Genomic DNA, 15749 nt, shown 5'->3' on the forward strand with positions numbered 1-15749 from the left:
CTTGCCGGAAAGCGCTTTGACGCTTCATCATGGGTAGGAAGCGCTATATAAATGCAAGACCTTCCCCCTTCTATCCCTTCACTGTCCTTTTTCAATCAAAATAACAAACTCAGATGTCCACCGCTCAAATTAATGTCATATCTCCCTATACTAATTCACTACTAATCCTCTTTGGGTACCGGAGTAGCGTGCTAAATTAATAAATGCATACCAACGCTGAAAAGCATGTATCTTTCCGAACTCATAGGCTGGTGTTTCGGAGGAAAAAAGCTTTTATTTTGCTTCATATCTTTATAACAAAATTGGAAAGTGTGCATTCAAAACGAAAATGTATACGTTAGCAGAACTCGCAGGATATCTGAATGAAAATGCTTGAATTTCCCAACTATTTTTAAGTTAATATTTAAATGCTAAACCATGTAGCGATGGGGAGACTTGATATGAATATTATTACCTTGGTCCCACGAGAATAGAAGCTACGGCTGTAACGTAGGCATTCCAGTTTGACAAAACCTGTTTTCCAAATTGCTACTGGTAATCCTAACAGATGCACTCAGGTAATCATTGCTGGTAATGTAGCACAGCTTGGCACTAATGTAATCTTGTCTGGTGTGTTCACTATTATAACACTAATAACACGGCCGGACTGGGAACCAAGGGGCATATTACCAACGATTAGCGATATTTATCGGTAATGATGCTTAGCAACGAATTTTTTAACGCTAAGCATCGCCGGAAATTATCGCAGAGATAACTTGCTATTAGCAAGGTTTATCTCTGAAGTGATAAAAATCCTCGCGCTAACTGCCAAATGAGAGATTATCGCTGGAAAACCAACGATAATCTCTCGAAGTTTGGCGTTAGCTTGATAATAGGGGCTCACAAACTTAGCCATAATATCCACCTTCTATAGGATATCATGGCTAAGTCAGGAAAATACCAGGTGTAAAAAAAGCAGCGCTAACCGCGGTTAGCGCTGCTTTTTTTATCACTAACAGGGTTAGCGAAATCCTTGATAATAGGAGAAATGTCGCTTAACAACATTTCTCCTATTATTGTTCTCTGGAACACCCCCTTTGCATCTCATTAGAGATGCAAGGGGAAGCCTAGAGAAAAAGGGTGCTAACATGCGAATTTGCGTGTTAGCACCCTGTTGCTGATAGGGAGATAATTTTATCTCCGCTTTCTTGGCTTTTAAAGCCAAAAAAGCGGAGAGAAATCCCTTGATAATATGCCCCCAAAGCCGGCGCTGGCAAACATTTAAGTCATGTACATAAAAGCATCAATTGCTTTCCAAATGTAGGGTGGAACGCACAAATATATTCCACCCCCTCCCAGGATGCCAGAATTTTCCATAGCCATGCATTTTACTGAAGGTCGCTCATGCGCTGGGGTCCAGGCGTGCCATAAGCCGAATTGGGACCACTGGCAAAATGTTTACAGAGCCCACTCTGGTTTGTATTCCTACCTCATAAGTAGATCCAAATGATTTTGGTGGGCTGTAAACATTGCATTGGTGGCCATTGAGTTTTCGGCCAGGTTAGCAATGTTAAGAAGCAAGGTGCAGTGAGGCGGTGTTTTCTTGCTTGCAGAAATGCTTTCCAGGTTTGCACTGCCTCTTGCAGAAGAACAGAGACAATTCTGCTCCAGACAATTTTATACGTAGAGTGCACTTGCAGGCACACCACATTTCACTCTGAGAGTGTCATTTTACAAACATTTTATGGAATTTCACAAAATGTGATGAAAATATGTCGTCCGCCGCCAGTTATGACTGTAATCGCTGTTTCAGGCAGGCAGTGCCTCTTGCAGAAGAAAGTTGGGCTCTTGCAGTTATTGCAGCGGCGGCTCCTACACATGGGCGAAGGAGCGTTGCTCCACTGCTTTCTCGCAGTGCGAGAAACATAACCATAAAATGATATAAATAGCATTTCATGTTTCTGCTTCTCGCACTGTGAGAAAGCAGAAGGGTTTGGATAGGGGCTGACGGGTAGGGGAGGAGTGGCTAGCCCAATGATATGGGCGCTGACTGTTTGGTCGACCCCAGGGTCGACCAAACCAGTCATGAGCACTCTCCTGTTTTCTCCATGTAGGCTGCATGCAGCCTGCATGGAGAAAACGGCCTCCCCATAGGCGCTTGTACAGACGGCATCCTAGCCAATCACAATGCTGCCATTGCAGCATTGGGATTGGCTTAGGGAGGAGAGGGAGACTGCCTGGTTCTGCTTCCCGTGAACAGAGGGAGAGCAGGAGACGGACCAGAGGTGAAAATACATTTAAAATATATATATATATATATATATTAAATTAACCCCTTTAACTTTGTCTACACTTCGCATACGGACGCAGAGACTACTACCTCTGGCCACCCTGCCTTTCAATGTTAAAGTCTGCATATGTATTGTTGTATTAAGATGATTGCCAAGACACTATACCCATTTGTGTCTCAGAACTTTTCTTTGTTACTAGAATACGAACATATAACATTTTCATAATTTTAAGCCCTGAAGAAGTCTCTTTTGAGACAAAACGCGTTGGCTAAATGAATTTTTGAATATTGGATTTCAACAACTTTATATGTTTATCAATAAAGGAATTTTTGAGTTCATAAGAAAAATCTGGACCTGGCATTTTCTTCAGATCATCATGGACACCTGGGGCCAGATGTAGGTAGGCAAATATCGGTCGGTAATGGCCGAAATTCGGTAATTTCGGCCGTTACCGACCGGTATTTGGAAAATGAGACGTAGGTGGGCATTTTACTGAATCGGTAATTTACCGAATCGGTATTTTAAGGAATCAGTAAATTACAGATTCCTTAAAATACCGAATCGGTAAATTACCGATTTTGCTATGTAGGGAGCACTCAAATGAGTGCTTTTCCCCTTTTAGGATTCGTTATTTACCACCAACTACAAGTTGGTGGTAAATAATGAAAACCTTGGAAAAAGCATTTTGTTTGCTTTTCCAACAGTGCCATGTTGCAGACATACATGCCCTTAGGGCATGTATGTCTGCAACATGTGCACCCATACACAATTTAGGGGTGCAACAGGGTGTCAAAGTGACACCCTGCCACCCTTTAATGTTTCCCCCTTTTACCGAATCGGTAAATACCGATTTGGTAATTGCCATTCATTCCTATGGGCCTCCAGGCCCATAGGAATGAATGGCAATTACCGAATCGGTATTTACCGATTCGGTAATTACCGAATCTTACCGATACGGTAATTTTTTTCGGTAAAATTACCTACATCCCATTTGCCTGTTCTTAAATACCGAATCGGTATGATTCGGTATTTAAGAATAAGTAATCTGGGTTTACCTACATCGGGCCCCTGATGTTTAATGAACTCTTAAATAGACTTACAATTAATGGGTGCTGATTCCATGTTTTTTATACTATTTTTGGGGGATTACCCTAATAGGAAGTGGAGAGGGGTGCACTTCCTGGTTTCCTTGCACCAGCATCATACTGCTGAATTACTTTTAGTGACAGGTGCAGCATCTTTGCCTCAACCCTCTTTGTGTGTTTTGTTTCCTATTAAATTAAAACGTTTCCGCGCATGATGTTCCGCACCGCCACCTGCGAGTCATGCCGGCCGCGATCGATTTTTTGCAATCTCTTGTGGGGGTGTTCGTAGTCAGCACTCTGAGTGACTCTCTTTAAGGAGAGGTCTGCGGGTGGTCTTGGGTGTTCCTGGGAGTGCCTGTGATGGCTCCATCAGTGGGGTCCTTATGGCACAGAGCTTTTGCCTCCCTTATTGGAGGATACAAGCCTGTCCGTTCATTATCGAACGACTCAGATATGCTCGACCTCTCATTGGAGCATTCACAGTTCTATTATTCGAAGGCGCTGCCCTGTCAAGACCCTTATTGGAGGAAGCCGGTCTGGAGGGGAGGGGACAAGCCTGGCTCGATTGTAGTGTGGCACCTACAGCCCGTGATGACGCAAGACACAGGCGCCTACACGCAAATAGACCGCGGCCCTGTTCTCATGCCTCAAGCCTCCTCCAAGCAGCTTTTCATACGTGCCCTAGCAGCACGCCACATGTCATGCACCGTCATCGCCCTCAATCTCCACTGACAAGGCTTGGCTTGAAGCCAGGCTTCTTTCTACTTCCACTTGGTGGTATTTAACGCCTCGAGCAATATATCGCGCGCACTCTGTGGAGAGGTGTGGCTCAATGGTTAGAGTGGCAGACCCTGATGCAGAGGTCTAGCCCGGGACCAGGGTTCAATTCCCGCCTCAGCGGGTCTTGGGCTCAATTTCCTCGGACCTGATATTCTCGCCTCGGTGCCTAGTCTAATCATGGGTCCCACTCTGCAACTCTGGGCAATAGCTTGCTTAATCTCCACAACGGCCCCCGCAACGCTAGGATGCCTGGATTCACCTTGGGGGTGCCCAGGAGTGGGCTCTTCACAGGGAAAAGCCAGGAAGGGTTCCACAGCGGTATTCTTACAAGCGCCGAGATACCCCAGCTGGGGTCGATTCGTGCGCTATACAAGTACACTACATTTACATTTATTTACTCTGCAAACCAAGCCAATGCTTTTAAAGACACATAGGGTACAAGGTAAATCTGTACTTTCAGCACTTCAAATGCCTTTATTGACTAAGAACACACATAGCTGTTAAAAACATACAATTTACAAGTTTAGAGTAAAGTGGAACCAAGTAAGTTTGTTATTGGTTTAATATTCACATTATTGACCAGCCGAGGTTCCGGTGGGGCACAAACAGGGAACTTACCTGTCCAATTATTAACCAGGAAGGTGCATTTTTAGAGGCCAGCAGAAGCACAGCAGGGAATGCAGACATCCCATTAAAATATGCGCGAGAGATAAGCGCCCTGGAATGAGGAAACTACAGAAAAGAAGTGGCCAGTGAAGCCTTTTTAAATATAAATAAAATATATAGAGGGATTGGAAGGGCTACTGTGAATGAATGAAGAATGAATATGCAGTGTCGCTCGCCCATTAAGACTATTTTCGTCTGCTTTGAGGCGAGCAGCGAAGGACAGCTAAGAAGAGGTGAATTTTTGCATTTTTTTTAAAGATGATGCAGAAAAGGCTTTCTAGCACCTCAATTTCAAGCAGGCTATACTAGGATATTGGAATATTGAGCGCTCCATTGAAGACAATGAATTGGCTTCGGGCTTATAATGGCTGCTATGAGCCCGGAGCTCTAGCATTCCAATGTTTGTCTTTCTGTTTCTCCATTTTTAATTTAGGACATTCTACCCTTAGTGGGTGGAAGGTTCTAATAGCCATCAGAGACCCCCATAGCCGGCTCTACTGGAGCAAGCCTTTAATGGTCAGTAGAGCCCACTAGGCGGGCTCCAATGCTACATTTGAACATTGGAATGCTGACAGCTCCATTGAAGACAATGGAGTAGCTCCAGGCTAATAATGGCTGATATAAGCCCGAAGCTCCGACATTCCAATGTTTGTCTTTCTGTTTCTCTGTTTTTAATTTAGAACATTCGACCCTTGGTGGGTGTAGAACTCTAATAGCCTTATAGCCCTTCTGCCTTGGGCGATACCGGTTGTTAAAGGCCCTCTCCCTTGTTATAGACCCGAACCCCGATATTGTGGTAATTGTTAGTCGGGAGAAGATATCTAAAACTACATTCTGGTTGAATACCTAATGACGGGCAGTCTATTCCAGGATCAAATGAGGGTATATAATATCGCATGGAACAAAAGTGGTTTCTGTTGTAACCAAAACAAATTCAATTAAATGCTTACATTATTTACAATATTTAAAGAAATGAATACATCTTTGGGTCTATTAAATTGTTTTTACTCTATGTCATGTGCTACTTTTTTTCATTCATTCTACGTTATCAACGAATTTTTACATTGTTTGAAGTGAAAAGCAATTATTGATTGAGTTGTATCAGTGCACCAAGACCATTTGATTAACAATACAGCACTTTACATGTCTCTGTTAACATAGCATAACATAGTATAGCATAGCATAACATAACACAGCATAGCATAACATAACATAGCGTAACATTGCATAGCATAGCATAACATAGCATAGCAAAACATAGCATAGCATAACATAGCATAACATAACACAGCATAGCATAGCATAACATAGGATAACATAGCATAGCATAACATAGCATAGCACAGCATAACATAGTATAGCATAGCATAACATAACATAGCATAGAATAGCATAACATAGCATAGCATGACATACCATAGCATTACATAACATAACTTAACAAAGCATAACATAGCATATCTTAACATAGTATAACATAACATAGCAAAACATAGCAATGCATAGCATAACATAACATAACACAACATAACATAACATAATAGGACAATTTCCAAATAGCATTATTTTATACATCGATGACCACAGAGCAGTGATGGTAGAAACCACAAGTCCTTCACAAATTGGTTACGTAAATAAGCACCAACATCCCTACTGCTGAAATTCTCGAAGTGATACCTCATTGTCCCAGAATATGGCACTTAGTCTCCCGGCCATTAGTCCAACAACTGACTCCACCCCAAGCTCTACCAGTGGACCCCTCCACTGGCCGCCTGTACCTGCAAGGACCCTTCTGGTGGGAGCCTGCATCCCTAAAGGCCCCTCCACTGGCTGTCTGTATTCCAAAGGGACGGCTCCTGGCTGTCTGTCTCAACATGTTCTGAATAACCTGCCTCTCCACTCCCCAGGACCCCCCACAACCCAGGGCTCTACGGTGTTCAAGCAATGCATTGTACGGATTCTGGCTTTAACACAAGTTGGCGACTCTATCTATCAATCTATCTATCTATCTATCTATCTATCTATCTATCTATCTATCTATCTATCTATCTATCTATCTATCTATCTATCTATCTATCTATCTATCTATCTATCTATCTATCTATCTATCTATCTATCTATCGTCGGTTTGCTCCACATGTCCCAAAACTACCACCTTCGGCGGGGAAGTGGGTTGCATGCCGGTAGCTGGGTTTGTTATATCCTCGCTGGCATTGTGCACCCAATGTGCACCAACTGGGCCACTGTGCTAATGGGAAGCTGCATTGAAATCTTTCTCACAGTAAAGGTGTGAAGGGCAGGGTTTATTAGACCACGCTGGCATGGAAAGCATAGACACCCAGGGACAAAAGTTGGCCACGGCATGCCACAAGACGGCATGAGCCGCCTTCTATACAAGTAGAGGAGCTCCATGAGTGGTCTAGTGGTGAGTGGGATATTTGTGTGTCCATGAAGGTTGTGTATGTGGTGGTGTGTCTTCATGCACAGTATCTGCGAGGTGTGGTGGGAATTGAGTGTTGCGCCTGGGTTCATGGTCAATTTGGGCATTGTGTGAGGATGCAGTGTCGGTGTGTGTTTGTGTCGGGGGTAAGGAGGTGCAGGTGTTTTTGTGCAGGAGATGTATGTGTCTGTGGGTGTGTGTATGGTGGTAAGGAGGTGTTGGTGTTTTTGTGTAGAAGTGTGTTTGTCTGAGTGTTGTGTATTGGTAAGGAGGTGTTGATGTTTTTGTGTAGAAGTATGTGTGTCTGAGAGAATGTGTGTATGTTTATATGTGTAGTGGTGGGTGTCTGTGAGCGAGAGTGAGAAGGACAGATACATTGGAACGAGGTGTGCTCATGGCAGGATTCTGCGTGATGAGGTCTGCTTGCATCAGAGCTGTGCATGTTTGGAGGTAGTACTTTGAGATGTATGTGTGTGTGTGTGTGTGTGTGTGTGTGTGTGGTTTGGAGACAGTAAAGTGTTGATGTGTATGTTCAAAGCAGGTATGTGTCTTTTGCAGTGTGGATGAATGAATGTGCCTGTATTATTGGCTTTTGTGTGAAACAAGGTTAGATATTGAGTCTGTGTGTTAATTGAAGGTGTGTCTGCCCCGGTGCTTAATTTGAGCCAGTGGTTTCCAGTGCTCGGAACAAATACTTTATTGCCAGCACCAGCACTTAGTTGCCGGAACCTGCACCTATGACAGCTGCCACATGGTGGCACTGTTTGTATAATTTAAAGATGAGTAGAAAATCAGTTGTTTGTTAATTCAATATGCATAAATGACAACTAATACCCGCCGCCAAAGCCATTCTTAAAGCTTTGGCAGACTTGATCCATCTGAATTGTCACACTTTCAGCACTGGGATGGTTTGTGGTTAAGTAATTACAGTGGCAACGTGTGGTGCAAACTGCAGTGGCCTCCTGGCGAGAGCCCGCCACTTCTTTTTTTACAAATTAAGCAGTGGTTTGCCCGTCAGGGAGGTGGGTGCGGAGGGTCACACAGGGCTATCTGAGTACTGGTGGAAATCTAAAGATTAAGAAGATACATTCCCACTCTGCGGGTACTCATAGCCCCATTTTTCAGACATCAAGATACTAGGGCATGTTAGGAGAAATATTTTAACCTGAAAGTCACATTAAAAAAAAGGTAGTGGTGTTCAAATTGTATTCGAGTTGGGATGACTCAGCCTTTTCAATAATATGAGCCTTGTAGACTAAGGTTGCAGGTTGCAGTAACAACTGTTGTAAACCCTTCATTACTGTTTCTTCAGAAATGTCTAAGTCCGTATTAGATCACACCCTGGTCAGGGATGTGTCTTTCTTGTCTGCCCGGGGGGTCCATGTCCCAATTTATACTCTCTGCCAGGTTCCTCCTCTTTGTTTGGATGCACATTGGCCTCTCCTTATTCTTGCGGCCCAGTTTCTTGCTTTTGAAACATTCACAGAGTAAGTGAAATACTGAAATAGGAAACATGGATGAAAGGCGTCTTTACTTTGTGAAATATCGAAGAGTAGTGTTATTGAACCTCCAACCACGGTGAGAGATTTCTCAGCCTAGTCCCTAAACATATCGCAGTTGTTTGAGAAATTTAACGCAGGCCTGAGAGTGAGAAAGACTCAGTGTGAGCAAGAGATCATTGCCCTCGTGGCATCCGACTCGCCCCACTTTGTTTCTCTCTGTTTGTGTCTCATGTTCATCTTGAGATGTGCTGCCCATGTATTTCTCACCTCTTTTCTCTACTTGTATATATATGTTTCTCTCTCTCTTTCTTTCTTTGTTTCTTACTCTTTTTCAACTGTACCCTTCAATGATTACATTGGACCATCATGGTTAGGTAAAGTGTAGGATTTGCAGAGAAGCGCATCCAATCTATTTTTATTTAACAGCATATGCACATTATTTCCATCCAGCAACACCAAGTTTCGTATATCATTATGTAAATATTTTATGCTGCTATGAGTGACCATTAAAACTAAGCTGCCAGTTCAAAAGCTGGCTGCGACTGCAACTGGCAAAAAGTGTCCATTAACAACTTCCACCCACAGTACATCCTTTGTTTTAACGCCGAAAGATGTGCACAATATGTGAATTCAAATGGTTGCCAAGTAATGACTAGGCACACTGCCTAGGGCAGAGACATGCCAAATTATTCACAAAAAAAAGCACAATTTAGCAGTAGTGTCATATCTATTGGTATGTCACAGCCAGCAATAATTTACACCTCATTCTAGATAACATTTACCCCAAATGCCCTCATTCTGTACAAATGAGAAACAACAGGTTTTATGTCTAGCAAGTATTAAACTTGGCGCAGGAGTGTATACTATTAAATAGAGCCCACGGGGAAGCACAGATCTTGGCAAGACTCTTCAGAGGCAGCCAGAGAAGGAAGACACTTGAGAGTGGGAGAAAACGATTGAAATGTATGATAAGAATTTTAAAAAATAGTGAACGTTTTAACAAATAGAGTACCTAACCAGAAAGATAAATGTATAATACGGAGGAGTATGAAAAGCTTTTAGAAACTTGAAATGTAGTTTAGAGTAGGGGTGTGCAAAATTCACACACTTTGCTTTCACGTAATTACGTGAAACTTTGGGGAAACTATGGAAAATTATGTATAATTGCAAGAAAATAAAATTCTTCAATAAGCACTGTATTTTGGTAAATTTTTGATGTGTGGACACATTTCGAGGAAATAAATAGTGCAACAAACACAAGTGAAACGTACAACGGCCCCTCGCATTCCTGTTATTCCTGCGTGCACATGATAACATTTTGCTATGAATGGCATGTAATTATTCAAACTTGTAATTTTAGGAGTTTTACATATCACAAAATTCTTGAAATTTTGCAAATTACACAGGTGTAATTTAAATGTCACCTGGGGCCAAGTTAAAAGGAAAGCTGGAAAGAAACAGGGTTCAGTTTGGAAAAGCATGAAACTGTTATAAGACATCCCCCAAGGATCCCCTAGCGGTGGGAAAAAGGAAACCATATAAAAATCCTCAATTAGGGGAGAGAAAACAATATGACATAGCAGACTGGAAAAAGAGGGAGAAATGCCCACTTTTAGCCATTTCAAGCTAAAGCGTTGACTATTGTCATAACACAGAAGCAGTGCCCTTTTAAACACTACTTTAAAAGCCAGACACAAACAACTCCCAAACATGTTCATTATGTGCCCTGTTTGGGGCCTGTCTGTGTGATGTACAGGTGTTCATACACTAACAGGATAGTAAAACTCAGTGGGTCAAAGAACTGCAGGAATAAAATGAGTTAAAATGAGTAAACACCTACCCACTGCGGGCTGGTGTAGATATTTGCCTATTTATGCTTTGCCATAAAGTTACAATTGTTGCATCACATTTTTAAAAATAAAATGAACTGGAGGTGAATATATAAAATTAAGCCGCTGAAAGGTATGCTAAAATCTCAGAATTATTGCTCTTAGCGTAGCGCCTTGGCACCTACGGGTATTAGTGAGTTTTGTAAATCCTCATCCTATCCTATCCTTTGTGGAAATTATATTTGGTAATTTGAATCACTGGGGAAGGAGGAAGGACTCTGTGGCAAGGATCCTTTTGATGGGAGGTCAGTGGTCATGATCAAATCATTGGAAGGTACACGCTTCTGATAGCTGCAGAAAAAAAATGGAAAATAAGATGATAAGATGATGATATACTTGAGTATGTTACTTTGGGGTGTATCCTTTTTACCACCATCTTGCAATGGATAAGTCTATGCTCTTTCCTGTCACTGGTCTCTGCCACAGATTCCTTTAAGGCACTCAAACATTAGGATATGTGAAATCTCACCAAATTTTCTTTCTTTACTCACAGCAAGAAGAACATCTACCGGACGGTTGCCGTGTCCTTCGTACTGGCGGTCACCATCACTGTCCTGCAGATGGGTTCGTCTCCCAATGAACATGAGAAGACCGTCTTCGTTGACGATACGGTGCAAGCCCAGAAGAGGAATGCACTTTCAGACAGCTTCTGGAACCCAAACACGGATACAACAGGCACGGAAATGCCTCCAGTGACAGAGCGGCAAGTCCAGGCTTGGGATGTGTCAACAATCAACTGCACCGCCAACTCCAACCTCACAAAGTTGGACTGGTTCAAGACGCTGGAACCAAATTTCCAGCAGTTCATCCTTTACCGGCACTGCAGGTATTTTCCGATACTTATCAACCATCCAGAGAAATGCAGCGGGAAAATCGATCTGCTGATTGTGGTGAAGTCCATTATCACGCAGCACGACCGAAGGGAAGCCATCCGGAAGACCTGGGGTAAGAATGAGGTTATCGATGGGAAAACTGTGAAGACACTCTTCCTCCTGGGGAAGGCCTCAAAAGAAGAGGAGCAAGCCAATTACCAAAAGCTCCTATATTATGAAAATTTAATCTATGGGGATATCCTTCAGTGGGATTTCCTTGACACCTTCTTCAACTTGACTTTGAAGGAAGTGCACTTTCTGAAATGGCTCTCCATTTATTGTCAAGATGTACGCTACATCTTCAAAGGGGACGATGATGTTTATGTCAACCCCACCAACGTCCTAGAATACTTAGATGGCAATCTGGTCAAGGACCTCTTTGTTGGTGACGTCCTCTATAAAGCCCGGCCCATTCGGAATAAAGGCAACAAGTACTACATCCCTAATGCTCTCTACGAAAATAACCTATATCCACCCTATGCTGGCGGCGGTGGGTTTTTGATGGACGGGCCCTTGGCAAAACGGTTATATAAGGCTTCCGAGGGCCTGGAGCTTTACCCAATCGATGATGTGTTTTTAGGGATGTGTCTCGAGGTGCTAAAGGTGAATCCCATTTTCCACGACGGCTTTAAGACATTTGGCATCGCGCGGAACAAGAACAGCAAGATGAACAAGGAACCATGTTTCTTCCGGGCCATGATGGTGGTCCATAAACTTCTCCCAGATGAGCTTCTGGAAATGTGGGATTTGGTACAGAGTAACTTAACCTGTTCTAGGAAGCTCTCAATTCAGTAGCTACTGATGGAGGAGGACAGTATTGTTAATGTGCTTTCAGACAGGGGTTTGGGGAATTCATACTTGTTGGAGATTTTGCTGATATCAACAAAGGATTACATTCCTGGATCCTTCACGTAAATCCCTTTTTTTCCTTCAGTTTTTGTTAATTCCAGGCTTGGGTACAGCGATTTGCAACAGGAAGTCGTATCAGCGTACAGCACATTGGGAGAAATTGAACCAATTCACCACAGTGAACTGTAGAATTAACTTAAGTAACTCACTTTTCAAGTTAGCAAGAGATGTCTGAAGAACTGGAGATTTAAAAAAAAAAAAAAGTTTTTTTACTGCAGCACGGTCCCCGGACTGGTTTGGGGGGCCCCCAAAAAGTTTTTCTTTTTATTTTAAAATAAGGGATGGCTACCGAAGTAGAAAAATAGCCATAACTTAAAATTAGTTACTGATTTGACTGTGGATATCAGCACACCTGTCACTTTTGAGCAAAACATAATCTAATTTTTGATTTTTAAAGAAAAAAGATTTATTTTTGTAAAAGGAGATCCTTAATTTTACATATATTTAACTTTATTTAAGAAAAAAACAAAAAAAAAGGTAAGGGTGGAAAACACACAAGCCGGTTTTGAAGGACTATTTTTTTATGACTCGTCATGTTTACATGGACTGGTGTGCTCACGGATTGCCACAGAACTCTGTTAAATTGTAAACACACGGGTGATTGCCGCCTGGTGCGGGTACGATAGCGCTTGTTTGTTTTTTCTTGAAAGCTGGGTACTGAAGCGCTGTAGACGTTTATTGACCTATCCTGTATGTGAAATGACTCTGCTGCCTTGCACTGGGCAGGTATGAAGAAGGTGGGTGTCATAGGGGTTTTCCTAGTGGTGGTTGCAATGCCACCCCTCCCCCACCACCACCCCCACCGCAACTACTATTACTATTCAGAACCTTATGAAGTTGATTTATTGCCAATATTCTATTCAATTTTCCTTAGAGAGAAAGATGGTCACTTGGATTTTGGATAAATGTGAATAGAGACCAGAGTGAAGGCCTGGAGCACTTGGTACCCTGCATCTTCAAACCCGCCACAAACCCCGCTAGCGGGAATCCCATACTCTGTGGGATTTTTGTGAGGCCCAAATTGTTGCAAATCTAAATCCCAGAGAGCTATGGTCTCTGCCCTTCTTTCTGTTCCTCTGCTCCCTGTACAGAGCACATATTAAATCGAACAACAGGATCTGGGAAAGAAGGGCAGTTGGCAAATGCTGATAGCAGTGCGCCAAGAATGATGGTGCACGCGCGTTGGAGGAAATGCCCCCTGACCTCTCTTTTCCTTCCTGTCTTCTCTTTTCCTTTCGCTTTTTTTTTCCTTTGGCATGGCTGTATTGGGGAACCAGATGTGAAAGAGTGTGTTGTGTGCGTGCTCCAGAACCTTGTGTGCCGGCACGTGTGTGCACCGTCTCTAACAGCACGAAAGTGCCCAGTCAGCAAGATTCGAAATGTCTTCGTCCCCACATGACCTCCAGAGAGATGTTGAGATTCTGACTGCAACTCCAGACTCCAGGGTTAAATCTGGAATGCTCTTCCGGGTTGGGTCTGGTGGCTTAGGGGACTAATGTGTCGACCGTAGGGGCCTGGGTTTCCGCACTATGCGGAGCACGTGAAGATCTGAAAAAAGGGCAGAGTTTTTTCGTCGCTCGCGCTCGCCAACTTAACACTAGACAACCTCCCAGTGAGATTTCTCAATGCGGGAGGTCGCGGATGGTCACTAACCCTGGCGTTGAGAAACCTTCCGTTCGCGTTGAGGAAGCTGCCTCTTGAGTAGAACTTCTACTCGAGCGTCAGAAAGAAGCAGCGCCCTCTTGCGCTGTGCGTGGTGCTGTTCGTACTGATTTTACAGCGTGGGACAAACGGGGAATTCCGTGAACTCAGACCAGGCTTAGTTTTTATCCCAAGATAAAGATAAGTAGCCCTGATCTCTGATTGGCTGATCCAGGGATATATTGTTTGCATGTCCCCTGACTCCATTCAAGATGGCCGCCCGAATTGGACGCCAGATAGAGAACACTCAAAGGCAAATTAAAATTAAGTTTCAGAAAAATAGTGGGAGTCTAGGTTCAGCATTCTTGCACCACAGATATGAGGGAAGTATTCATATGCATAACGCTTGCATAGATGTGACACCTCCCATAGAGAGGCCCACCAAACTCACCAACACGTTCCTGCAAAGCCACAGAACCGTATTTAGACATTTTAGGCGCCCTGGTTTTCAGTTTAAATCCATAAACAAATATGAATGGAGCCAAGTTTAGGTTCATAGCTCAAACTGTAAAAATCAACATGTACCATGTTGCAGGAGAGTCACCACATCTCAATATATATATTTTTTTTTAACCATTTTAAAATTGAGGTTTAAGTATGACAATCAACTAGTATAATGCTATGATTGAAAAATAACGTGATGTTTTACATTTCTTGTTTATGTTTTACATACATGTTATTTTATACATTTCACTAGCGTTTGTATCTAATTTGGGGGTTTTAATTTATCCAGCGAGACAATTGGCTTCTTTTCTGAACTAGAAAAGCCTTTAACACCAGAAAATGTTGGCTTGGCGGGGCCACCATAGCAAGTATTCCAAGGGGGAATTTGCCTCCATTTTTGTGTCTGCCTTCCCAGAATCCTTCGTTCTACTGGAGACAGGAAGAAGGGTAGAGAGAGACACCTGATTGGTCCATTTGCGTACCTCTCTGCTGAGTGTAAAGTTGAATTTGTGAAGGTTGGGTGCAGTGCAGGACTACTGCACTTACGTGGTAGGCGAGATGCGTGTGTGGGCGTGGTTTCTACTCTCTTTTCCCTGTCTTCAAAGTCTAAGAAAGTTGGTTAAAACATGCATTATAACCCCTTTATGTACATGCCTTTTTTGACAGGGAGTTTAGAGTGAAGTTATATGTTCTTCTGTACGAAAGGATGAGTAGGAAGTGGGTGGAGCCTCCCAAAATTATGGTCCAGCACGACCCCCCCCCCCCTTCCTCAGAGAATGCACCTCTTTTGTTCATTCGCCCGGAGAAATGGGAACCGGAAATGAAGTCATGACTCTGGGTCTGCCCACAAGTGGTTGGGTTCAGCTAAATGTGATTAAAATAATTATTGTTTGACTTATATAGCAACAACAATGCCCTATACTAGTTATTTTGTATGTTAGTTTTTTTTCTGTAATACTTTTGCATTTGTTGGGGTGTGATACGATTTTGTGTTCTGAGTTACTGTGAAATGTATAATTTATTATGGGCATTTAAATGTGAGGGGATAGGAATTTGCGAACAGCCACACCTGCTTCTCCTTTGCTATCCCTTGCACATCAGTTGCTACCCCCAGCCCACAGGGGTCATGAAGAAAGGGGCAGAAGCAGAGTGGGGAAGGCACTGGTGGCCTTGTCTACTTACAGATGTCTT

General features: G+C 42.9%; 1 protein-coding gene across 1 annotated transcript in view; it reads left to right on the forward strand.

The window, feature by feature from the left end:
• B3GNT7 (UDP-GlcNAc:betaGal beta-1,3-N-acetylglucosaminyltransferase 7) overlaps window positions 1–15480 on the forward strand; it is a 72310-nt gene extending 56830 nt beyond the window's left edge. Inside the window, exon 2 of the mRNA XM_078667686.1 lies at window positions 11126–15480. Within this exon, the coding sequence (XP_078523812.1) occupies window positions 11126–12299 (1174 nt within the window). The 3' untranslated portion in view covers window positions 12300–15480. The remainder of the gene's footprint in view (window positions 1–11125) is intronic.
• The last annotated feature ends 269 nt before the right edge of the window (window positions 15481–15749 follow it).

Source organism: Lissotriton helveticus, chromosome 11 (assembly GCF_964261635.1).
Source record: "Lissotriton helveticus chromosome 11, aLisHel1.1, whole genome shotgun sequence".
Taxonomy (NCBI): domain Eukaryota; kingdom Metazoa; phylum Chordata; class Amphibia; order Caudata; family Salamandridae; genus Lissotriton; species Lissotriton helveticus.